The sequence below is a fragment of the Glossina fuscipes genome, unplaced genomic scaffold, assembly GCF_014805625.2.
Source record: "Glossina fuscipes isolate IAEA_lab_2018 unplaced genomic scaffold, Yale_Gfus_2 121, whole genome shotgun sequence".
NCBI classification, from domain to species: Eukaryota; Metazoa; Arthropoda; class Insecta; order Diptera; family Glossinidae; genus Glossina; species Glossina fuscipes.
In genome coordinates, this window is record NW_023998464.1 from 8,392,348 (window position 1) to 8,418,403 (window position 26,056).

Below are 26,056 nucleotides of genomic sequence, written 5' to 3' on the forward strand. Positions count from 1 at the left end.
ATTTTATCGTTAATTTTTGAACATATCAGCAGCATAACTGAAGCCAGTTTTTGATCAAACATGCAGGCAGGATTCGACGAACATTTAGGTGCCATAATTCCTGACATATCTTCGCCGGATCGAATGTTATAAACGAAAATGTGCAAAAATTATCGTTTTTTTTCTTCGAGGTCGTTTTGATTTCCTTCTTGTAGCGGGCGCTATCATTTTTTTAACATTGGATTTCTTAATCGATCAAGAAATTTCAGCTACCTACATTCATTTTTACGACAGTGGCAAGTCGGATAAAATGATCCCTTGTGATAGATAGTTGTTTACATTATAGACACTTGAACATCTTTTCGTATAAATAAAATTCACTAAGAAATTTTCGATATGGAATGCATATTGTTGCTAATTGTCTGCATTCCAGTTTCACTTAATTTCCATTACAAAATGTAAATGTCATTATAATAAATTTGGTTTTTACAAAAATATTTCGCTCAAATTTTGGCTAAATGAATGGCATTTATGCATTCGGCACATCTATTACCAATACAAAACCATATAAACGCCCGATATCACTTTGAGATTTCTAAAAAGGGTGCAAGTCTGGTGCAAGTCTGCGGTAAAAAATATCAAATTTGACGAACACGATAGCTCACCATAATATGTACTTGTTTTTGTTGTAAAGAATCTGAGGTACTGAAGGTCACTATTTGTTTTCGTAATAATTAAGATATATAACTTCAACTGCTTAGGGAATTCTGATTTTATTGCTATAGTTTTTGAACCCTTAAAACTATTAAATAGTGTTGTAAAAAATATAGTTTCAAGTCTTCGCTTAAGCCGCCCAGTTTTAAATTAAAACTTTAAAAGACTTTATACCCATATACTTTACTAAAATTGGATTAATTTTAAAATGGATATGCCGAATATAACTTTCTTACTTGTTCTTACTTATTTTTGTTTTAAAGTTACACGACTTAAGCTTTCACCAGCCGTTTTGCAAACAGCTTGATATAAAAGCGAGAGCTACATTTTCACACTTGCTTACCCCCCTGATGATAAAGGCGACACCAAGTTAGAAATGTAAGACTTGTATAAATTTTGTATCGTTTTTATCGAATGCCTTGTCCATTGAAATTGTTTTAAACAATCCCGGATCGAATAGTATTAGAGGAATATATGTTTTGCTTTATGCATTCTGCATGTTCTTATTACATCTAATTATTATCTTAAAGAACAAATGCTTAAGCTTTTTCGTCAATTTAACATCTTTCTCTTATAACCATTTTAGAACAATTTAACTCCGTAGGATATGAACAATATTTTGTATCTCTCAAAAATATTTAGTTGTATAAGTGAAGGGTCTCTTACTTCACTGCGATATATCGTTTAGTAAATTAAGCAAAATTTCAAGTTCGAATATCAGTGTTCGACCGCGTATGCGTATGCCTGTAGTCTATATTTATAACTTTAAGCTATAAACATATACATGCCACTTGGCGGCAGGTATGCAATTTACTTTTATGAATACGATTTTAAGAACTTTGAAAGTTTATTTTCTTGTCATTCAAACTTGTGACAACAAAAATAAGATCATAACTGAGTTGATTTTTTATGGAAGGATGTAGGTAAGTAAAATTTCTGACATTACAGGGTTAATAAGTTTCGTAGAGAAGCGTAGGTTTATGTTTTCAAGCTAACCGTTTCAGGAAAAACTGAAATAAAGGTTTTATGCTTTTGTTCGGCAGTTTTGCTAAGCGTTTTTCCTTCTACAAGCTAAGGTAACTTTTTATTTATCAACAAAAAGAGAAATTTCAATAAAATTTATATTAATTCCGTCTCCCCGTCCCTCTGCTATAGTGGCCGTCCTTTCCGCCAAGACAGTTAACACATTAGGTTTGGTAGAAAATCTGGCAGCCTGGTTGGTTTTGGAAATGATCGGCCTAAGAATCTCATGCAATATAAACATAACGTTCTTTTATATGTGATCTTACATATACGTACGAAAACGGGAAAATCGGGCGCATCTAATATTATAACGAGGCTTCCATTTTTTTTGTTTTTTTCTTGAAGATAATGGGAGTGGATTTCAACCACGCCTCGGTGCAATTTTCTTTTTCTTGTTGCTATATGAGCTTAACAGTTTCCCGCCATTAGTATTAAAACCAATTTTGGTTAAATTAAAAAGCGAACTCAATTGTCGCAAACAGTTTTTTAGTCGTATACGAATCAAATGAATCAGTTTCCCGTATGGAGCTCTTAGATTGTGTCAAATGTTTATAGAAAATTCTACGTCAATATTAATATCTCAGCTCTAAAGTTATTAAATACGTTTTGTGGCATCCTTAAATCAGAACTCGATCATTCATAACCATCAAGTGACCCAGTTTGTAATATCAAGTATGACGGTCGTAGAGTAGTGATGGGGGTTTGACATAGCATAATATAGTATTCTTACAAAAATATTTGATAAAACGAATTTACACAAAAACTTCCCACAATTTAAAAAAATATATTTCTAAAGTGGAAGCCAAAGCAAATAATAATTTTCGTTGCTCTACTATATAATACACGTTTATTATAAGAATAACATAAATACATGCAAAAAAAAGCAGATCTAAGACCTAATAAGGTTCTCTCCAAATCTCATTATCTATATTACGTATTTTATGTACGAATCGTACTAATAAAATGAGAATAGCTCTGACCTGAATAATAGACTGTCTGATTTCAATGCTCAGTCAAACTGCGCTAAATGTCGGGAAATTGGTGAGTTGACTGACCGATCGATATACGTAAGCTTAAAATCTTACCCTGGGCTACGCAACGTTGCAAATCTTATGCAAAGATAAAATAACCGTTTCTTTGAGAGTTGAGAATACTTGCCTTAGATAGTTTCGAATAATGGCTTAAAAAGTGTTTAAATACAATTTTTGAGATTTAATCTTATATACGTATACGTACATATGCATAAATATATATCTTCTTAAATATTTAACAGCGAAATATCTCTGTACGTTATATAGTAAATGTAAAATAAAGGAATACACTTTTGGATAATATAAACATGAATAAAAACATCATAAATACGATTTTAATGCCCTGAAATAACGGCAACAACAATATGTCTAATATAGAAGCATATACAAGTACATGTAAATACATTATATACAAAAAGATGCTACAAACATAAATATATGTATAATAAAAAAAAAAAGTATTCTTATGTTTCTATACATATATACACATATACACAAATGTAAATACGAAAAGCCGTTTGAGATTGTATTCGTTATTGTTATTATAATTTTTTGCATTACTATGCTATTGTTTTGGTTGTAACTTTTCCTCTACTACGAATTATTAAACTATGACGCAATAGAAAAGAACTTACAAAAAATATGAATCATTCGAACAGATCTTTCACACGGCGAATTATAATTTAGATTTAAATTTCGGTATAACAATGTCTTGCCACCAGGCGGGTCTTTCAAAGGCACCTTCATTGGTCATAAAAACATTCTGAAGATTTTCATATAAAAGACCATCAGACTTGCCAATCACCGAATTCAGCGCAAAATCGGGCGGCGCTAAAGCATCGGCTACTGACACAGAAATATCCTTCAGTTCGCCACACTTACTTAATAAACGCATTCTAATTAAATCGGCAAATTTTGAACTGTTAGCAAAACCACCCACGTAGTATGTAGTCATATGTTTATCCATGCACCACATGGAATACACTTCAAATATTAATCTAAGAATTGTTGAATATTCTAGGGTAATATCAGGTTGCTTGAAACGTTCTATAAAACGGGTCATGCAAAAATATTCCGCATATACTAAGGACACTTCTCCGGCTCCATAAACCTGAGCATTATTGCGAGCATCGAAACGATTCAGACCATTTTGCATACCGTGGCTTATACGATTTGAAGTGGTTTCCAGCAAGTAGCACATCAACCATTCATAGCAACGTATGATAACTACCGAAAAGAATTAAAGATAATCTGGTAAACCTAGAAATTCATCTATCTTGTCTGCTTACAATTCATTGATCCAATCGGGTCCTTCTCTAAAATATCTTCGTATTTTTGTTGTAATAGCTTTTTACGATTTCCCAAGAAATTAGCTGTGCCCACTGGACTTTCTACATTATTTGTCCATTGTCTTAGCAACCAATTAGACGCTTGTTGTCCCAGCACATTGTTGTCTCCCTCGTATGTGCAACTGGGATCATGATCGTTTCGCAAATCACCTAATTTTGAGGCTTTAAGATAACCATGGCCACCACAAGCTTCTCGTGCTTCCTGTATGGCATCACGTGCTGTCCACGTTATCATCGGCTTACACGATGATATAATCGCATGTATTTCGGAAACAATTTGTGTCTAAAAATAAATATATCCAAAAGCTTTACAAAGTTATTTTATGAAAGCTGTTCATAAGTAAATACCCATATATACTTTAACAGAACAAGGAAAGTATACAACGTTTGTTATCCGTCATACACAACACAGACTCACTTTCCTTACCATTATTAATCGGTTTAGCCGCGTCCGTTTATCCGGTTCTCGCGCGTAAAATGGTTGATACAAAGATTCTAAAATGTATACGTTGTCATAATCAGAGAAATATGCGAAATCTAGTTAGCAGTGCTTTTCCTATCTCAATTTGCTCTTAACATTTTGAGCTAAATTGATATAAAAGACTCAAAAATGGTGTTTCAATGTGGGCATAATATGGCCGTAACAAACTCACGCTAATAAAAAATTAAAGAAGTCCAGGAAACGAAAATTTAAAAAATATTATTATATACTTATAATATATATAGTTATATACTTATATATAATTTATAATTATATACTATATATAATTTGCAACTTTTTACGTGAAAATTCGATGCCAATTGTCCTTTCTAAACTTGGAGAATATTTGCGCATCATAAAGCAAATTTATAATATAAAATTGTCGCCTTCATATGAGCTGTCGTCATTTGTCGATTTAGCAATGAAAAGATTTGCCCGAGAGAACGTACCTTATTTAATCTTAACTTTACCTCACTTAACTTACTTAACCTTACAATATGTAAATTATAAGGTCAGACGTTACTCGAGATTAAAAATAAATGCTAAACCTAACCTAATTACAGCCTTTTACTTGTTATTTAACGAGGTTCTTAAAATTGAATTGGAATTCCTTCAGTAGATACAAGGTCCTGAAGCTTGAGAACAATTATTGAGAACATATACGCTGTTTTCTCTAAGGAGCGATTAGACAATATGCTTATATTCTCTACAGCGCCATTAGATTATACAAATACATGTTCAATTATTGAAAAATGTAAGCAAATGTGTGGAGGTTTATTCTCAAATGGGTTGAATTTTGCACTTAAACGCTTGGCATCTGTTTTTAAACCATAATCGCTCAACGCTGGCTCACGAGTTTCCTTTACTAAATCTTCTTTTAATAGATTGCTGTCAATTATACGTGAATTTATAGTTGTGCCTATTGTGGCAAAGTCTCCACTACCATTCGCTGGCGTATTCTGAGAAGCATTCGAAAGAGGGAAAGAGAGAAAGTTGCAAAAGCAACGGCAAATTTTTATGGTTAGTGGATGCGGTTAGTATGCTTACAGGCAAACGGAAGTCCATAACGTTGCTAGTTTCTGACAGTAGGAGTGCGCGCTCAAAGTCGGTGTTATGCCATGAAAGTGCAGTCAATGAGATCCATGATATTTGGTGTGAAATGACAGTAATTGTTTTTTAACGCTATAAACTTCCCGACTATTCTCCACATCCACACAACGTATATCATATAATGTAATATAAGGCGATTCCCGCTGCAATGACGTCAGTAAGCTAGATCTTGTGTGACACCAACTCAACTGTAAATGGTTTTTCGCCGATCGGATTTGTTTAAGCGGTCTATCAATAGCACGCATGTTTTGTGCGATCTTGTTTGGCTTTTTGAAAAATACTTTTGGATTACCTTGCGAAACATTGGCGATTGAATTACGAATCAATCATGTGTAACAAGTGAAAAAAATGAAATTGTGGCCTATTACTTCCATCCATGGTTTCGAATTTGGATGTGAATCCACTGGTTCTCTTCTTAAAATTTACACAAAGCCTCCGCCAACGACTCATTTAATATATTGAACTCTCGTAACTCTTGTGAGTAAAATAAAAAGTTTTGTTTTAAAAACGCACTGTTAAAAAGTTCCCAACTACCCTACTTTTATGTTATCTTCGCTACCTATGGCTCTCAAATTATACCTGCGGGTTCTAATCGTGCACACTCACCTTACAATTCATCGCATATGTATGTATTTGAAAACAAAATTATGACAATTTCCGAAAATTATTGAAGGTATTGTAATGTGTAATGATTAACTTGCTGACTTAATCTAATTGAAATGACAAAAGAAATTAAAATAATTATTTCGAATAACTTGAAAAGAAACAGGTAAGGAGAAGACGTTTCTTTGAAGCGTTTATGGAGCATGGGTTTTTGAAAATTATCATTTCTTAGTCGCTTAATTCGTCAAAAGCATTCCCTATCTTTTTAAAAATGCCTAATAAGGCTTCCTTTTATTAAAAAAACTTCAAAACGTTACCAGCAGTTCGAAGCCGTTGGAGTCGCCTTGCGATCGCTCAATGATTTTTAAATATTCGTTGGTTAATTCCTGAACAGCAATTTTTAAAACGCACGCAGCGGCTAGATAGGGAAATATTCGCCATTGCTAAGATAAAAATTTTATTATTAATTTTATTAAATATTTCAATGCTTGCAAAAACACCTACATGAAACTGATATTCTATTATAGGTATTTCAGGTCCATTACGTTCCGGGCCGAATTGTTTTCTTAAAGCTGCGTAACGGACTGCAATTACTACAGCACTAGAAAGTGTATTAACTGATTCTTGCATGATACCAATACGACCTGCTGAGAACGATTCTAAAGCGGCACCCAAAACTTTACCCGGTTCACTGAAGACACTTTCATAAATACCCTCTGGTGTAACATCACCAGTGCGATTTAATAGATTCTCGCGAGGTATGCGATAATTATTAAAAATAACGAAACCATTGTCGATGCCATTTAACCCGATTTTTTCACCGATGTCACCAACTAATAATCCGGGGTAAGGTTGTAACGTATTCGGATCTCGTATAGGTATTAGGAAACCGTGCAAACCTTGATTTACGCCGTCCGGAGTGTGAAGGTTGGCGAAAGTCATTGCCACAGTGGCACTTTTACCTAAATTTCCCACCCAGCACTTTGCGGCCTCAAAATCGGGTGTATTTATAACAAATTCTTGGGTAGTGGGATCATAAGTGGCCGTGGTGCGTATACTTTTTGTGTTGCTGCCGTGAGATACTTCGGTTATCGCTAAGCAGGTGACAATTTCGCGATGCCAAGCCGCTTCATAATACTTCTTATGACGTTCTGTACCCATGGCACGAATGGCGTTATTAAATAAACCCACGCCTAAAGCGATTTTCACCGACAAGCTGGGGCAGTACACATGCAATGCCTCGTTAATGCTCATTAAATATTTGGTTTTCTCGCAAAATGATTTCTCTTCAATTTCTTTAGGAACTAAATCCAATTGTTTCATACGATTGGTCTGCATAGCACAAATGCGTTTTTGTTCGTCGGTGGGTAAAGTAGAAATGGGCTGAGAGAATAAGGGGTCATGCTCCAAGATTTTCCAAACTTTATACTGCAAATGAAAACTTGAAAAAATGAAGAAAACTTTCGTATAAAGCAATCACTTACCTTAATCCGTAATGATTGCTCGTTTTCAAAAATAAGTCTTAAATGTTTCCAATCGAAATTTGCGCGTTTACGATATGCACATAGTGGTCCTTTAGGAAGATCAGGTATAAAGGAAGTGTCCACATTTTGCGCCATTGCTTATAATCTTGTTGTACTAGTCGTTAACTGTTCAAAGATTCAATAACGTATGAAAAAGTTGAAGTTATTTAACTTCAACTTTTTCTTTTCAAGACGACGGCGATGACCTTAATTTGATTTACGTATAAGTGCATAAGCTTTTAAGCATATATAGTATTTGCATATCAATACTTAATCAGCTTCATATATTTGGGAGCATATGTGTGTTTACTACCTTTATAACCTAAGAAGCCATACAACTTTATTTGTAAATCGTTTTCGGTCTACTAACAAAACCATAAAAACATTTAAAATACAATAAAACAAAGTAACATTTATGATGTGGGTTCCATTAAGATTTCCGATATTTACTTATTGATCACTATCAATAAACCAATATGCGACGATAATGAAAAATGCACGTCAAGTGCTAGTTAACAGTAAAAATACTATAAAAAATTTTTTTAACGCAGCTTCAATTAGACTCATGTGTATTTAATGAACCACCAACAATTACATAACCGGCAGTTATTAAGAACTGTATCGTCATTTCTAAAGAGAGTAAATTTTTCTCATGCAATCGTTGATAATGTACAAATTCTGTGTACACGTGCTTGCAACTACTCTCCTTCTATCCCTTTCTCATTTCTAAATAAGTAAATAAAAGCAGAAATATTGTTATGAAGTTACAACAATGCTAAGCAATGCATGCACGCTCAACATTTTTGTGTTCATTGTTAAATTACTATTAAGCAAAGTAACGCTTCTGCATTAATATCCTCTTGCGTGAGCGCTCAACTTTCTTTCGTTTTCCTTCTTTCCTGTTATCCTCATTATCTTTTGAAGTGAATAGTTGCATAACAGATCTTACAAGTAATGCTATGCAAACCTTTTAATTGTAGGCGGGTGTTTTAACTGAATGAAAAGCAAAGCGAACATACCCAAATGTAAAGTGTTTTCCAAATCTTATTTATTTGTCTTTTTGAATAACTAACACTCTAAATACTATTTTAAATACTCTTTAAAACATGTAGATCGAATATGTATATATATATATATATATATATATATATTCCAAACTTGCTAGTAACAGCTACTATGCCTATGACCGCAACTTTCCTCTGTAAGCTTGTAATAGACCACAAAAGTTAGCTGCCAAATTTTCCTCTCTTAACATTTCTTTCCGCTTTTCTAATTTTTTTTTCACTTTTACCTCTTTTATTTGCAGAAATTTTAAGCAAAATCGATATCTTGATTGATTTTCTGAGAAGAAACCATTCACAATAGGGTTTGCATAACTAAAAATTCAATCAAGTATTGTTTAATGCATCTTTAAAGTAGGGATATTGATTATTATTATTATTATTATTTTTTTAGTTTGTTGAGTAGAGATGGACTAAGCCAATAGATTTGTAGCCTATATGTCCTAGGGATGTTGATTATGTACAATTTAGTTAAGTAGCTTTTATCTCCGAGACGTGACTTAAAAGTCATTTAAACTGGATTATGTGTGGGTTTTCTCATTTGATAATCATTTCGAAAAAGTACAGGAGCAATAACAACAAAGTCATAAGAAATAAGTAAAACAAAGGTAAGTTTACAACAATCATAGTAACATTTTGTTTGCGTATATTTTGTTGTTACTTTTTGTTCTAGGTTTGCTTAGATATAAGGGAAAAAGGAACTTGGATTGCAGTGCCCGTGCAAAAGACCGTAAAAGGACCAAGCGAGCAAACATAGACTGGACGAAGAGAAATTTGTTGAACTTATAAATTTAGAGGCGGCAGTCAGTTGCGACGGAAATTTGCGTATATTTGACGCACCACCTAAAACTTTTACAAACTATTATAACGTTCAATACCTCAAAAAAAGCAAGGAAATTATCAAAAAAATATTCCTTTATTTGGCTACTAGTGCACTTATGCAATTGATTATCACTGGCGTAACTTGCGACCCGTTTGGTTTGATGTATTTTATATATTTATATATATTTAGATAGATATATATTGGCAGGAATATGTCTATGTATGCTCTTTGGGGTTATATTTATATAATATATTTTTTTTGCCCTATAATGTAAAACGGTTTCTTTTTCTGCGCTTTGTCATTGAAACCCTTTATCTATTTTGTCTACATTTTTTTATAACCGCGGCCTAGAAAGAAAGTTCGGTAGATTTGCCCTTTCATCCTGGAAAGATAGATGAAATTGTTAGCTAATGTGCTGCAATTTGTGTCTAAATATCATTTCATACTAAGAAAAAGCACAAATCGAATGTTAGTTTTATTTTATTTTGTAAATGATTTTTAATTAAATTAACATTTATTCAATTTTACCATTTTTCAATTGCTCTTAGATGTTGCCAAATACAGACTAACTTTGTCAATTATTCTCAATTGTAAACAAATTCGGACGGACTTTTTGAATTACTCTCAAATGCAGCCAATTTGGGAGGGGCTCTTTGAATTACTCTCAGATGCAGCTAATTTGGAACGGGCTTTTTGGACAATTCTAAAATCAGCTTCAGAACCGAATATAAATTCAATATATTACTTTATTAATACTACTAAGCTCATTATCTAATGTACATTTATTTATATTAGAGCCGATGGCCTGTGCTGCTAGTGCTCAATGTCCTTTTTTTAGTCTAAGAATTTATTTCATTAGTCTAAAATAATAATAATAATAATATTTCCTGAATAGACTTAAGTTTGTTTGTCCATTTGTCCGTCTGATTTCTGTTCATGTATTTATGCATTCAACCTATACGCTGAGCAAATTATTTTCAATTTTTCAATTTTCTTTTGATTGGAAGATTTTGTTGAAAGTGACTAAATCAGCTCGTTTTTATAGCAGTTCCCTATTTAAAATGTTACTTTGGAGATCTCGTTTGTGGAATGGTGCAGAGTAGTTATCAATCGTTTTCGCCAAATATGTAAGGTTTTAACTTGCGCCCTAGCCAAGGTAATTGCGAAATACGCCGAAATTCATCTATGGCATTAAAACCACAAATGAGAAATCCGCTGTAGCGAAAAGATTATAGCATTGCCAGAGTAATGACATATTCGTTAAGAACAAAGACATTCGAAAGACTTAGGCCATTAGGAATTCTATTCATTTTTTTAAATATTTATCATTAAAATTAAAACTGACCAGCTATGTCAATATAAAACCCGAATTTGCTCACCGACAGCCATAGCTGTCAAGCCGCATACCACTAGCGTCGTTTTCCTACGGATATCTGCTTACTTGAAACTCTTAAAGTCTACGGTGGGCATGCTTTTTGTAAACCACAACGCTTTAAGTGATATAAAAAATTTATAATTGGACATTTTGATGTGGGAAGCGAAGAACATGAAAGACCTTGTCGAAAGAGTTTGAGGCTGGCAAATTGCAAGCATGGTTAGATGAGACGCTTAAGCATAACAACAACTCGCGCATCAATTAAACATGACAAGCGACAAAAGAAGCTGTCTTGATAAAAGACACAGGCAAGATTCAGAAATATTCAGAATAAAAAAAACAGAACGAAAAAACAGAAAAACTTTTCCGAAAGCAAAAGGCAGTAATTTGTTCAACGAATTGTAGCTGGCGATAAAAATTTGATATACTTTGAACAAACTGATTACACTTGACGTAAAAGATCATGGATAACTCCAAGCGATATCGACTGCAAAACCATGGAAGACAAGATTCTGTGTTTAATAGGATCAGAAATCTGTGATCAACTAACACTTGACGTTACCGGCAACAAACGCTCTTTTGAATCAAGCTTTACATGAAGAATATCAAACAAGGTAGCAATCAAATCAAAGAGTTAACATGGTATTTGGATTGATCAAAATTCGGTGACAAACATGATGTTTATTAACGTGTTTTGTGTTTTATGTGTCTTCCATTAGCTCTCTACACTAGCACCACCTTACCGTGATTACACCCATAATCTAATTCTCTCCGTTTACTTATCCACTGGGACGAAAGATGTATATGTAAAGTTTAATTATGCATATGGACACATATAATATAATTAAAGGTTTAATGCACGGAAATACGTTAATGCACACCTTGGAAACACTTGTTGTTTAGGAAATTAATTAGTTCTATTTTACGATTAAGCTTGGAGGGTGATAAAGCCTTAGCTGTTCTCTAAAGACAATTATTATTTTTATACTCTACAGCGCGTACGTTGCAAGAGTATACTAAGTTTATGTTAGATCCATCTTTTATTCATAATCACTTTCTGAATCGATCTAAGCTTGTCTGTCCGCCTTCTTTTTTTGTGCTCAACCAAGTCGCAATTTTTACACCGACATGTTTTAAACCAAGGACGAACGGCTTTGAAAATTGTCGGAATTGGACCACTTCTTCGACTACTTTCCTTATAACATTTTATTTTGAAAAGTCATCATATGAATATCTGTACGTAGAATGATGTGAGGTATTTAATGGTGATCCGTATCCCACTATAGCGTTTTCCACTATTTTTTCAAATTTTTGTAGGAATAACTGAATTTAAACCACCAGTATTTTTAATTCTTATATATGTTTCCCCAAAGGTAAAGCTCGAAAAACTACTCATAATTTGTATGTAGGTCCTGTTATCACCATATTATCAAAGGCGGTCAATTCATCCAATTCGGCAATTGTAGCCATTGACTTGTAATAAGAATTTTTTTTTCATGGAGAGTAGATGCGATACTCACAACAGCTTTCTCTTGTCAAATTTTTATGCAAAATAGTAAATACTCAGCCTTTCCATATGTTCACGATGTCACCGATCTCTTGCAAAGTCTCTAATTAATTATCGAGTATACTTTTACGGATTTTTTAATGTTTTCTGTTCACTGCGTTAAACATCATTTGCATCCGCACGATCTCGTTTAAAACCAAAAGATCGCTGACAAGTTCCTGTTTTCAAAGGAGAAGAGTTGCCAGAATTCTTTTCAAGTATATTTTTCTATTAAAAAGCGTAACATTCGAACTTTTGACTCTTTTATATAACATGAGCTAGAAGTGGCGTCTATGTGCCGGTACCAGAAATTATTAACTGATGTCATATGTAGTACTCGCAGCGGTCGGGATAAGAAGTAATCGCACGATATAGTGCACAAGTAATGCGCTGCTACATACTATTAGGTTGGAAGGAAAGTTCTGCCAAACTTTACGTAAAACGTTTCCAATAAAATCTTCAATTTTTAGTATGATGTCTTCTTCAGCTGTCATCAGGCGTCGACTCGCTCTGCATTGCAAACTGGCTAGATACGGGTTACCCTCCACCATGGATCGTTAATTGCCATTGCCTCCCAGGTCAGCCTTCTTCTGAAAATGGTAGATCGCCCTGGGCCGAATAGTTACAACTTCACCTGCCAGCCAATGTGTTGTTTCCTTTGTGGAACTCATACCAAATGCAATGTCTTAATTACCCTTTATCCACTGCACACACTGTGCCCTGCGCAAGAAACTGATAAAGGATATTGAAAGCAGGCCTCTTATATATGCGGGAGACACGCTAAATAATGAAACTCTATATGACACATTTTATTCGCTTAGCTTGACCTAACAAGGAAAATTACCTATGGATAACAAAATACAACAAAACTTTTCCACCAACCTATAATAAATATAATAAATATAATATAATAAAAAATCACAACGGTCATATAATATAATACAAAAGAATGTACCATGGCTCATCATAAATTTCGCACGCAATAAAGTAACGAGCATTAGTGAAACAGTGATCCTAGCGAATGAAGCTGAATTGTGTGTTGATGACTTAACAGTTGAGGCAATGAATATATAATATCTTAGACTATTAAAACTTTTGGCAAAAAGGTAGTATGTTTAGAAATTACAACCTTTTAGACATCTTTTTTAAATCGCTTAAAAGAATGGTCGTATACCGCGTTTCAGCTTGTGAATCTACGAAACAGTCGTATTCTTGATTGAGACAGGGCTCCGAGTCTTTTAAGAAGTCGTAATCTCCATAGACAAAAAATCTTTCGGTCAACTGACGCACTAAAAATGAACAAAGTATGTATATATGTGATATATTATACCATGTCATATGAAAAACAGAGCGAATAAGTGCAACTATTATTATTTTCTCTTTTCAAGGAATAGAAAGCTCGAGTTAATTACATCTTATAGGAAAGCGCTTTAACATATCCAACCGAAGCTAAATAGCCACGACCCTTGCTCGCGAAAGCAAACCCAAAACAATTGTCATCGTAGATAGCCTGCCTGACTATTCGAAATCTACGAAATTTCAGTTGTTCATCAACCATTCCATCCACTAAGGAAAACCGTTAGCACTTGGTGACATAAGATTACAACTTTGCGAGTATCGAGCCGTAAGATGAAAAAGATACGAAAAAGGAAAGATTAGAAGATCTATTGAAAGAAAAAATTTTAAAAAATTGACGAAATAAGTCGATAGTGCTGGGCTCTGTTTTAATCTATTCTAATTTTAATGCTAATTTTGTTCCTCCATCGTATCTAAGCAACGTCAAGAAAGTTAATATCAGATCATTTACAAGAGTCTGTCTTGATCGTACGATTGCAACACGCCAACTTACCTCGTAATCTCTTCAACTCTATTAAACTAACTAGACTAATCTAATCAATCTTAAAAATAGGACCGATAGTCTTAGCCGCTAATTCTAATCTTACTCGAACCCGAGAATTTGTTTCGTTATGATAAATGAATTGTAATAACAATAATAATATTTAGCATTACCAGCTGCGGGCAACTGGCTGCTGTTATCTCAAAGTTTCCTACGTTTTAGAATTTTCAATGAGATTTATTTAATTATGTTCGCCCAAATTTTAGAATTTCTTTTCTTTTTTTTTTTGGTATGTTGAACGGAGATGGACTATTTTAGAATTTCCAATCAACTGAAACGCGAACTTTTCCACATGTGCATAAAAATAAATACGAAATTTTTAAATGATGATGAAATGGAAAATTACACGTTCACACACGTACATTTCGCGTATACTCATATACACAGCTAAGATGCAATTTTGTATATACAATATATTACTTGGATTTATGTTTATAAAATTATATGACAAAGTAACAAGTCAGACTACGTCACTTGTGCACATTAAGTCTTTTGTACATCTGATATAACAGCATATAGGTATACACACATGCTTGCGACTCACTCACTTTTGTGTATATGTACCGGCGTATAGTGGAGGGTCTGCCGACAAAAAAGACTACAACACACTGTAGTTGCACGGCTGTTAATGGTCACGATAGAATACGAACGACTAAGTTTATGGATACACTTTATGGTAGAACACGTACACGAATAAATATTAGGTAACTAACTATTTAAAAGATGTATTTGTATGTATATACTTAAATATTTCCACTTATGGTTGATACAAAATTAATAAAAAAAAATTCCATCTTATGTACTCCACACATTCAACTTAGATAAAAAATTGATTTTAATTAATTTCTTTTTTACTTAAAATGGGCGTCAAATTACTTAAACATATTTTTTTGTGTGTTGGTGTTTGCTTTTTATCATATTCAAAAAAAAGAAGAAAATCGAAATTAATAAAACAAAATTATTAACACTTGATTATTGATTTCACAATCAATGCTTTTGTTCCGCTTTCAAAAATATCTCGCAACTTTTAACTTCTAAGATATATCTGCTTCTACTGTTTCTACTAAATTCTGACTGTTGAGCAAGTAACAGCAGAACACCCAAACGATACTGTTTCAATACCGCATAGTCTACTGCCAAACACTCTCTTACGTGTACAGAGACGGCTATGTACAAATATCTGAAGATATATAATAGCCGGCAGAATCATTTAATTACTCTCAGATGCTTGTGAATTGAGCAGGATTTCAGACTCGCTCATTTAATTACTCTCAAAGAGTTTTTGAAAATCTTCTCCAATTGGCAGTTGATAAAGAACAACACAATCGTAAAGTTGTCAAAAATTAGAAAAGAAAGAAAAAGAAAAAAAATGTTAGAATAGGAGAATTTGGCAGCTAACGTTTGTGGTCTATTACAAGGTTACAGAGGAAAGCTGCGATCATAGGCATAGTAGCTGTTACTAGCATGTTTGGAATATATATATATATATATATGTACATGTTTTAAAGAGTATTTAAAATAGTATTTAGAGTGTTAGTTGTTCAAAAAGACAAATTAAATAAGATTTGGAAAACTCTTTACATTTGTGATTGTTCGCTTTGCTTCTCATTCAGTTAAAATACCCGCGTAAAATTCATCGACCACACGACACACTCTTAAAAAGTTTACTTAGTCGCGCAAACACGCAAATTGTGTTTAGCGCCCAAAGTCGATAACTTTATTTCTTTGCATTATTGGAGGATATATAGGATGTTTAATTTCTAACGTAACTTTATTTTTTTTAATAAATCTATATTTTCGTATAAGATTTCTTATTTTTTAGGCAGAATATGATTTATACCTTATGTTTCTACTTATGGAATTATTAATTAATTATTAATCCATGCAGACGTGAATGCGCTCGTACATCTGGATAAGTGCATACAAATAAGAGTATAATGTTAAAACCGTGAGTAAATTGAGAGCGCAAAACGCCGGTTAAAAGCTGAAAATAGGTAGTGCGATAGAAACAAGATGAATATGAAACACTCCTTGGCATTTATATATATAAAAAATATTGACAGAATTATACAAAATTTATGATTGTGTTTCACAACTCATTCTAATTTATTTTATTTGTTTATTTCTTTATTTCATTATTTATTTTTTTTGTTTACTTGGTCTTGATTTTGTTCGATCCATAAACAGTACCTGCAGAGAAGTTTCCCGCCTATCCTAATGTTCTTACATTTAAGTAGAATGTATATATAAACTGCAATGTTTCCTGCCCTACTGCAAGTTTGGCAGTGGGAGGGCTCTGTGCATTTATTTGCGGAACGTTTGAGTTAGGTTCATCCGCCTCTAAAGCTGCTTCTTGTCCGTAGCTATTGTTTGAAGCTACGACAGTAGCATTTTTTCTACTTCCATCGTCCAAAGTTTTATTATCCACAGAGGTTAAATTGTCGGCGTTGGAAACGAGTAATGTGTTTTTGTCCCAGCTGAAGAAATACCACTTACGGCTGTTCGTATTCGTACTAGTGCCTTGATTGACCGCAATGCTTGATTTAAGTTATGGTAAATAAGTCTGTATGTGAATGAGCACAAATTTCCAAACAGAAAAGTAAATATAAAACGATTTTCAACATGCTAATGTCAGGTAGATCGCGCAGGCAGTAAGGCATTAAGTCCTGAGTAACCCAAATTAGGGTGAACCAGAGTAACTATATTTCTGGAACTACGCAATTAAAATATTGATTAGGAAATAGTAGACTCGGACCCAAAAGAGACCAATCCAAATATTCCGTTTCAGCAACAACCTACCTTTTTCCATTGTATAATAGTCTTTTTAAGGCCAATTTTGCGTAAGGTCTCTTGTATCTTCTCCCAATACCACTCCTTCTCCTTTTTGCCCTCCATAAATTTAGTTTCTCTCAGCAAACGATAAGCATCTTCTTTTGAGGCTTTTTAACATTATCCTTGAAATAAAATATTGAAAATCTTGAAAGAAGGAAGAAACGAAAAGAAAAAGGCAAAAAAGTCGAAAAATTGCACACGAAAAATTCTAATTCCAACAAGAATAACAACAGCCAGTTAAACAGCTGAATTTTTGAATTATTCTCAATTGTAAAAAAATACAGACGCTTACTCTCAGATGTGGCCATATTCATAGTCGTTTTTTCAATGGAACAGACGGTTGTTTACAAATACAGACTGACTTTTTCAATTATTCTCAATTGTAAACAAATACAGACCATGAAAATAGAAAAATTGCTTTCACGCACGAATTGTGTATAAGAGTTAAGCTTGACTTAATAAAAGTTCTTTAGAAGCATAGAGCAATGAATATTTTTCTTATTTATTTGTTAAATAAAGATAATTAAATTTTAATCCCTTTAGAGTTTAAGTTAATCACAAAAAAATTATCTTTAAGAATGAATCTTTGTATATGAATATTGTATCTAGCGTTTGTTGGCGGGTAAGCTTGAATAATCTGCCTTTCCAAGCATTCATCAAAGAGAGCGAAGACTTTTAGAGCCCAAATTTAGGTTTCCTTAAGTCCAATGCAAAAACTGCATTTTTATTAAAAAGAAATTTTACAATACTTTATATATCATAAATATTAAATGCAGTTATCATTAGAAAAAAAACAAACACAATAATTTTTTATATGTATTCTTTTGTTTTGTTACAATCGTATTACTATAATTTAGTTTTCTTTATTAAAAATTTTGTTCGTAAAATAAAATCCTTGTGTTAAAACTATAATAAAGATGCATTTTGATTTAAATACTTAATAAATAATTCGATTCCTTATTAATAAATATTTTAAATCAAAAAAAAAAGAAAAAAGCAAGTAAGAAAATATATTCACAACACAATATCTAGCTTCAGTAAACATAACTTTAATAAAAGGTTGTTTATGCTTTGGAGTTACAAGTAGAAACGACGTCCTGAAGGCTCCATAGAGTTACGCTTATTGCAGATAATCTATCCACCGTTTTGCTGTACATACATCCAGCTACCGCCCCCTCCTATGGACCAAATATAGACGCTTACTTTAAGCTGTGATCAAATTCACACAAGTTGTTAACAAATTCATGATCAATAGGAGGAAACAAATTAGAAATTCAATGTTTGATTTTATATTTATTAAATGCGAGAAATGTATAAAACGCATTGAACTATTCATTTCGATTTTCCATTAATTTGTGGTCTTGTTTCATCTATTTTTCGCCTTTCTACCTTTGGAACTCTTCCCTTTCTTCCTTTTGTTCAATTTGATAATTTCATCGGTAAATAATAAATATATATAATTTGATCAAAACGTTTTTCCTCCTAATCGTCAAAGTTGTTCTGCGTAACAGTAACTTACTGTTACATACATATGTAGTAACTTACTGTAACTTATATGCATATGTAGTAACTTACTGTAATATGTACAAGTATATACAAGTACGGCGGCAACACTTCTCTCGCCTCTCTGTTCCAACAAGTTCGGCTCTCTGTTCCAACAAGCGGCAAAGAAAAACTTAAAATAAAATAAAAATTGTTGTTGTATGCCGCCGTATGAACAATACATCGCGAGAGATGTAAATTAATGTAGTAAATAAGCCAAAAAAAAGTAGTTATTTAGATGCATTATAGAATCATTTTTATTGAATTTTTTATTTTAAAAATTTTTTTGCAAATAAAATTATCATATATAAAAATTCTAATTAAAGTTGATGTAGTACGATCATTAAGATCATTATTCACAATGTTTCAATCAAGAAATTAAACGAAATTCATGCAAAAAGTAGTGAGATTTTTTGGAAAATATTTTTAAAAGGAGACCCATCTGAGATTCGCATAGTTTTTCTGGAAATCTCGGTGGTGTGTCCTTAGCAATTTTGTATTCCTTGTATACACTTACCTTATGAGATGTGTAAGGTTTTCCTACAAATGGATGTTTGTTGAAGTTACTAAAGGTGATCCAGGTTTCGATTTTGACCCTTAGTTTCTTTTGCATACAATTCTAGAACAATAGATTCTAGACATTTCTAGATAATCCACGTTGTTGTATGTCGTCGATATGAAAGAATATAACGAAGGTGAACAAATTGTGCTGAAGTTAGAAATGGAAACTGACAGTTTGATTTAGTTTTGTATTTCATAATTGATTAATTTGCGTGATTGGCGGCAAACAGCAAAAATTGTATACGCCGCCAAATTAATAACGTTATATTCGCCATGTTTTATGATCAACCAAATTCGGCGAAACGATTACATAAGTAAATATATATCTACATACGAACAGATAGAAGAAGGAAGAAGCTTTAACAATAGCGAATTAATTTCTTTTTAATTTTTTTTATTAAATCCATAGATACGAAATAAATCCAAAAGAAAAAAAAGTATAGCTTTAGGTAAAAAGACAGTAAGAAGTCAGAGAAAAGAGTGGTGTTTGATGCACATTTATGAAAATCGTTTATAGCAATCGGGAAGGAATTCATTTTTAAACGTTGTAAGTAACTCCACTAAAAGTATATATATACGTATATATATTTAACCTATTTAACCTAGACAAACCCCCTTTATTACTCTAAATAAGAAAATTTCAAAGAAAGATTTTAAACGCTCATTCATCGGTTGGTGGCTTCGAAAGTAAACGTGAAATTAGGTTATTAGTAGTTTGTTGAACATAGTCCTCAACATACTTCGGATTCGGTATGTGAGTTATAGTTTCTTTCAAAAAAGACAATGGGAAGTCATCAGTACTCCTATTGATCAAATTCAATTTGATAAGTGGCTCTTAAGGAATATGAAATTTGCTTCTGTTTAAAAACGGGTTGTTAAGTTGTTATGAATAGGATAGAATAAATCAAGCGAAACTATAATTTCCATTTTATTAACAGGCATTCGGGAGTGAGAGAAAGTTCTTGTCAGCTCAAGGAACTTATAATTGTACGTAATATTCTCCGGTACGGGGTATCCGGTGCCGTGTTACGTAGATAATCCGTGTAGACTCTTCAGGTCATAATGACTCACTTATGCCTGCACCAATTAGTCGACATATGCCCATCTCAACACTGATGTCATGCCATTCTAGCGTGGGATATTGACCCCTTGGATAAAATGTATTACACTATATCTATACTAGAAAAATTATTAATCTACATCATATAAATTCGTATTATTAGCGAATGTATATTTCTTTATATGGCATAATATAAAAATTCCTCTATGTAAGTTTTACTTTTCCATATGTCGGAAACAATGGGTTTCAAGCAATCACCATTCACGTAATTACAATTATTGTTCGTACAACAAATGTCTTCAAAATTATTAATCAAAGCCAGCTAATCGAAATTAATTATTAGTCACTTTAGATTTAACATTTGAACAAATTTTAAGAATTTGTCCCTCTTATGTAAAGTTGAAAGATAGACAAGTGTCATAAGAAAGTGGATCAAAAAGTGACGATAATTTGCGTTATTGGTAAGATGATAAATAAAATTTGAATTTACCATGAGTTTGCGTTTTAAATATACATTATTTTACAATGAATGAAGAACAAGCAATAAACGCGATTTATTTCCATTTTCAAAGTTATTATCCAAATTACTTTAGTTTTAGGTGGTTCTCTATTTTGATCAATTAAACATATATATTACAAGTTAACATTAGCGGAGATAAAAAATACAAAAAAGTTCACAAATGTCGAAACAAGATATTCTCGGACCGAGGATATCCTATATGGTTGCGGCTACATCGAATTGATAAAAGTTACGAAGGCGGAAGAATACCGAACAATCCTCATCTTCGGTGTACGTAGCCTGCTAACAGCTTTTAAGCAGCCTTTCCATAACCAACTATAACGGAGATCCAAACGAACTGGACAAATGCCTAACTGTCGTAGAGGAAATCGGACTAGACGTGAAAGTAGTAGTCTGTGATAGAAGCCCACAAAATATAAATACACTGGCAAAGTCCGTAAATGGAAAGTATAAAAGGAAACAAGCTGATGGTAGCATATATGTAATCCCACGAATGTTCGATTATATATATCATCTGGATGGGTTTCGATATAAACTAGAACACAACAAAATATTTCACTTCACTATCGTCACCAAGGCAAAAATGGAGAAAGAGCGCATTTAATTACCTCAGCTCGATCGTTCAAAGAAATTGTGCAATTATTAACCCCCGCAACGGCAGCAGCGTTAAAACTCGTTGTGAGACGAAAAGTCATTAAAGACGAAAAAGAATTGCGAACATACAGAATCATCGCAACTCTAATCAAATTCACCCAATTTTTCACAGTAGAAAGATAACCAGCGCCAAATGGGAGGGGCAGAAAGCGGTACTAGCGGAAGTTAAAAAATATTTAATGGATAACTTCCAGGCGGATTTTATAGCTGACGCAATGATAGAAACCATGGACAACTTCATAGGAGTAATGAATGGACTGCTGGATGCTTATCCTGGCATAGTTGTCCACGCCTACAAGGTAAGCCAAGACTTCTTAGAGAGGTTTTTTTGCAAAATGTCACCAACTAAAAAAAAACGAACCAGACAGGCGGAAGACATACTAAAGCTGGTTACCCGCCTAGTGAAACGGCAGAACTAAGTACGATTATGAGCGCATTGAAAAACTCAATTACACGATACTAGCCCAGGCCGTGGAAGAGTTTCTGCCATATGGCCTGAATGGGGCGCCATTCAGCGCAACTGCCAAGCGACAATGAACGAGGTTGAACACTTCAAGCTGCTCACGGGCTAAGGAATAGCAGCTAAGATGTCAATCATGCCTCGAGGACCTAGCCATAAAGAAAGAAGAGGCATGCTCTGAAATTGGCGGAGAACTTGCCGCCAATGATGCGGAACACGACGTAATCTTGGCCTACGGGTATCTCCAACTGGAATTTCCGAAATGCGAAGTGGCTGAAGTCTTTTTAAAAGCTTTGAGTATACACATGACCATCATGGACTATCCACATAATCGAGCCCAACATCGGCAGGCGCGTCCAGGCGACGATAGTGGCGCAGCTTGCCTTCTTCAAGGCGTCAGAATCCTGCTGTAGCGACAGTATCCACCGCACTAATCTCCTAGGCTTCATGATACATTTGTTACTGATTGGCAAAAGCTGGGTCCAAGAAACTGTAATAAGTGTATCATCATTTCAAAGGAGAAGTCTTGCTGTAAATACAGCAAAATGAAGGTAATTGAAACAGTGTATAAAAATATTTATAAATTATTAATTTTCCTTCTATTTCAGAATACAAAACGTCCATCACACGAAGAAGTGCAGGTAGAAGTCGTGCTTTAAATACAGCAAAGTAAAGGTAATTGAAACAATGTATAAATATATTTATAAATCACTTATTTGTACCTTACATTCAAATTTTTATATTTAGATTAAAGAAGTTCGCCCGCAAAATGAAGTCCAACTGTTCGCCCATCGCCTCACCGTAATGTGAGATAAGCTGCATACCAAAGGTAAGTTTGCATTTATCCTTACTTATTCTTATTTATAATTTATCTACTTACTTCTATTTCATTTTAGTTTGAAAAGCAAGCATACGCCTCCACTTATAGCTTCAGCAGATGCGATACTTCCATAGGCCAAATGGTGAGTGTGGTCATCTTTGTATATAAAATTTATTAATCACAACATTCTTGTTTTGCAGATGTCAGCACTCCGGCACAGCGGTGCCTCTTACGTATTCAGATATTTATTTTAATGAATTTTATATGTATATTATGTATCATCATGTATGTATATATTAGCGGAGCTTGTGTTATTACGTATGACTATGTATTATTGTTTATTATTATATATTACTTTTATTGTAAAAATTATTGCAATTTTTAATTAGATCTATAATGGTGTAGACCTAAAGGGGAGCCAGCCATTTAAAACAATTGGCAACGCGTCTATCACGGTACCCCAAGGGTGGTGCGGAAAACCGTGAAATTTAATCGTTTATTAAACACAAATTTCTTGAATGAAATTATTAAGTTTTGGGTCAAAAAAGAAAGAAGCAATTATTTGCCAAAAACAATGTTTAAGTTAACCTACCGGTAATACCTCGTATTTAATTTTAACATATTGTAGAAAATTCCAAAATTCGTAAGAATATTACTGAAACACTATTTTGGTTTTCTAAAATGAACCATACGGATTGATCCAAAATAAACTGTTTACTAGATAGAAATAGCTGGAGTGTGATCTACTCCGTAGGCTACTTTAGTTACTTTGCCGTTGATGGCGTTCTTAAAAGGGAAAAATTGGTCTTTTTTATGTCCTAAGCCTAAATGATCAAAACGATTTTTACATAAACAAATCACCATCAGAGTTTATCGTGCCCATATGGAAAACACCGCAACCAATTGACACCACGTGAGTTTTATTACTAAAGTCATTGCGCCCAAACAATGGTGGCAACAAGCGCTGGGGCTTAGAAGATTGCTCTGCAAGAGGACCAAAGCCAAGAATACCGTAGCCCCAAGTGTACACCAAATCTTCCTCGTTTAAAGCCATACAAAACGATCCTCCACCACCCACGTCTGTTGACCTTCCAATTCCCTGCGTTAGTTTAAGATGGATTGGTGTATTTTTTTGTGTTCAGTTGTTCAACTATAAAACAGTTCATTTTTGTCAAGTAAGAGAACACTTGCACTTATAGGTAACATAACATATCGTGTATATCAAGGGACCACGCTACTTTTTACAAAATCAATTTTTCTTTTGTTGACTTAATAGACGCTTTGCTTGTCCTTCAATATGGAGCACAGATGTTATTTACTGTAAGAGAGTTTGAAATACCGTTCAAAGAGTTCCGAAAAGACTGCCCGTGTCAATTATCTTCCTGTTAAAGAGGTACATTGCATTTGTGCCTGTCGCTGGCTAACTGAAATGAAAATATGTACAATTAATGAACGATATCCTATCGCATAATTTTTGAATTGAATCATTTTTTTTAAAGTTTTAATGAAATTAATACAAAACAATAAATTTTATTAAAAAAATGCATTTTATAAAAAATTTTAACCGAGTTAATACATAAAAAATGGAAATCTGTGCTAGTAACATCGGAACAATAGCACATTGGGATTTAATTTGTTTTGTAAGTAATCGAATCCGTTTTGTCTAAGAAAAATTTAATTTATTTCGCGGGAATACCAGAGGACTTCGGTTATCACTGTTCCACAAGGCATTGAAGAGCAGGAGGCACCTGTTAAGCAGGAAAAATAGCCGAAAAATCGGCTAGTAAAATTTCAGAACAAATTACACCGGCTAAAAGAACGACAGAAACTCACGCAGGCCCCAGTGAGCCATTAGAAGGTAGTAAGGTCGCAAAACAAAAAGATCCTGAGCCAAATAAAATTTCGCAAGTAGCTCCAAAACAAACAGGGTCTTTGAAAACAATTACAAAAGAAACTGTAGCGGCTAGTGTACAGCAGTGTGCTGAAGGTACCCTTAATAAACCTGCAGAAGTTGATCCTCCTCAGAAAAAAGACGAATCTGTTGGCGGTTACAAAGAAATTTCCAACAAATCGAAGAGAGCTGCAAGTCCACCTCAGCAGGCAAACTCCAACCCAAAAGCTAAAGTCCAGCAGGGACAAAAAACTGAAGGTAAAATAAAAGCTAAATCATTAGAAACAACTTCGCATTCATCCACAATAACTCAAAAAACTATTGTAACTGAAAAAAGCAAGGACTCTGCTGAAGAATCTTCGTCTAAAAAAGTCAAGAAAGAAGGTATTCAGAAGACTAAGGAAAGTGAACTTAGGGGAAGTGGAATTTCATCAGCGCGTTAACAACAGTAAGAATATTAAAGCCATGTCGGCACCCGTTTTAACTCCTAAGCCAGAGCCTGAACCTGAACAAAAGCAAGAACCTATGCAAGTGCCTATCATAACTGTCACAAAAGATCTCAACCACGACACAAGAATATTGAGCTTCAAGATATAGTTTATAAAGAGGCCGGTGGTAATCACGATCAAGACGCCAGCAGTGGAAGATCGAATGTTTTCACTATTAAGGATAGCGCCACGCTAATGCATTGGAATAACAAACTTATAGATATAACGTATGGACGGTCCAACGGCGCCACCCCTACCGCCACATTTTGCACGCGTGCCTGGATTTTTTCAACCTTTACCACGCATTGCTTATGAAACACCCATTGATATACTAATTACAAAAGCCCGTCCTCCTTCACCCCATATCTCATTATACTAAAACCACGCGTGGTTGTGTACAAAGAAACTTTGGAAATGAAATCGCAAAATTATCTAGAAGGCATTTACGAAACGGATGGTTTTGACACTTCGGTACGAATAGCCAAAAAGAAAATTCACTCGATTAAAAGCACCGTATTGAAATCGACCGAATCGAACAAGTATGCCGTTGATACAATGAAGAAAGGTCAAGCGCAAGAGTTTTGCACATTTTCACGCTACCCATTAAAAAAAAAAGACCTATTTATGAAATTATCGAAGAAGGTTATCGAAGGTACGCCTAGCATATCATATTGCGCAGCGCTAACCGTTCAAGGTGTTATTCAAACGCTTTA

At 33.8% G+C, this 26,056-nt stretch overlaps 1 protein-coding gene across 4 annotated transcripts; it reads right to left on the reverse strand.

The window, feature by feature from the left end:
• Positions 1–2,930: 2,930 nt before the first annotated feature.
• Positions 2,931–15,420, reverse strand: LOC119640365 (peroxisomal acyl-coenzyme A oxidase 3). Of its 4 annotated transcripts, none has more exons than XM_038038334.1 (6): positions 15,392–15,420; positions 7,775–7,939; positions 6,795–7,718; positions 6,608–6,733; positions 4,037–4,379; positions 2,931–3,974 (listed from the first exon to the last, which is right to left on the reverse strand). In XM_038038334.1, the coding sequence occupies exons 2-6, from the start codon at positions 7,907–7,909 to the stop codon at positions 3,424–3,426; spliced, it is 2,079 nt and encodes a 692-aa protein (XP_037894262.1). In that variant the 5' UTR covers positions 7,910–7,939; positions 15,392–15,420; the 3' UTR covers positions 2,931–3,423. The 4 variants fall into 4 exon arrangements, with proteins under 4 accessions (XP_037894262.1, XP_037894260.1, XP_037894261.1 ...); XM_038038332.1 differs by lacking the exon at positions 15,392–15,420 and adding an exon at positions 15,064–15,360; XM_038038333.1 differs by lacking the exon at positions 15,392–15,420 and adding an exon at positions 14,878–15,360.
• Positions 15,421–26,056: the final 10,636 nt, after the last annotated feature.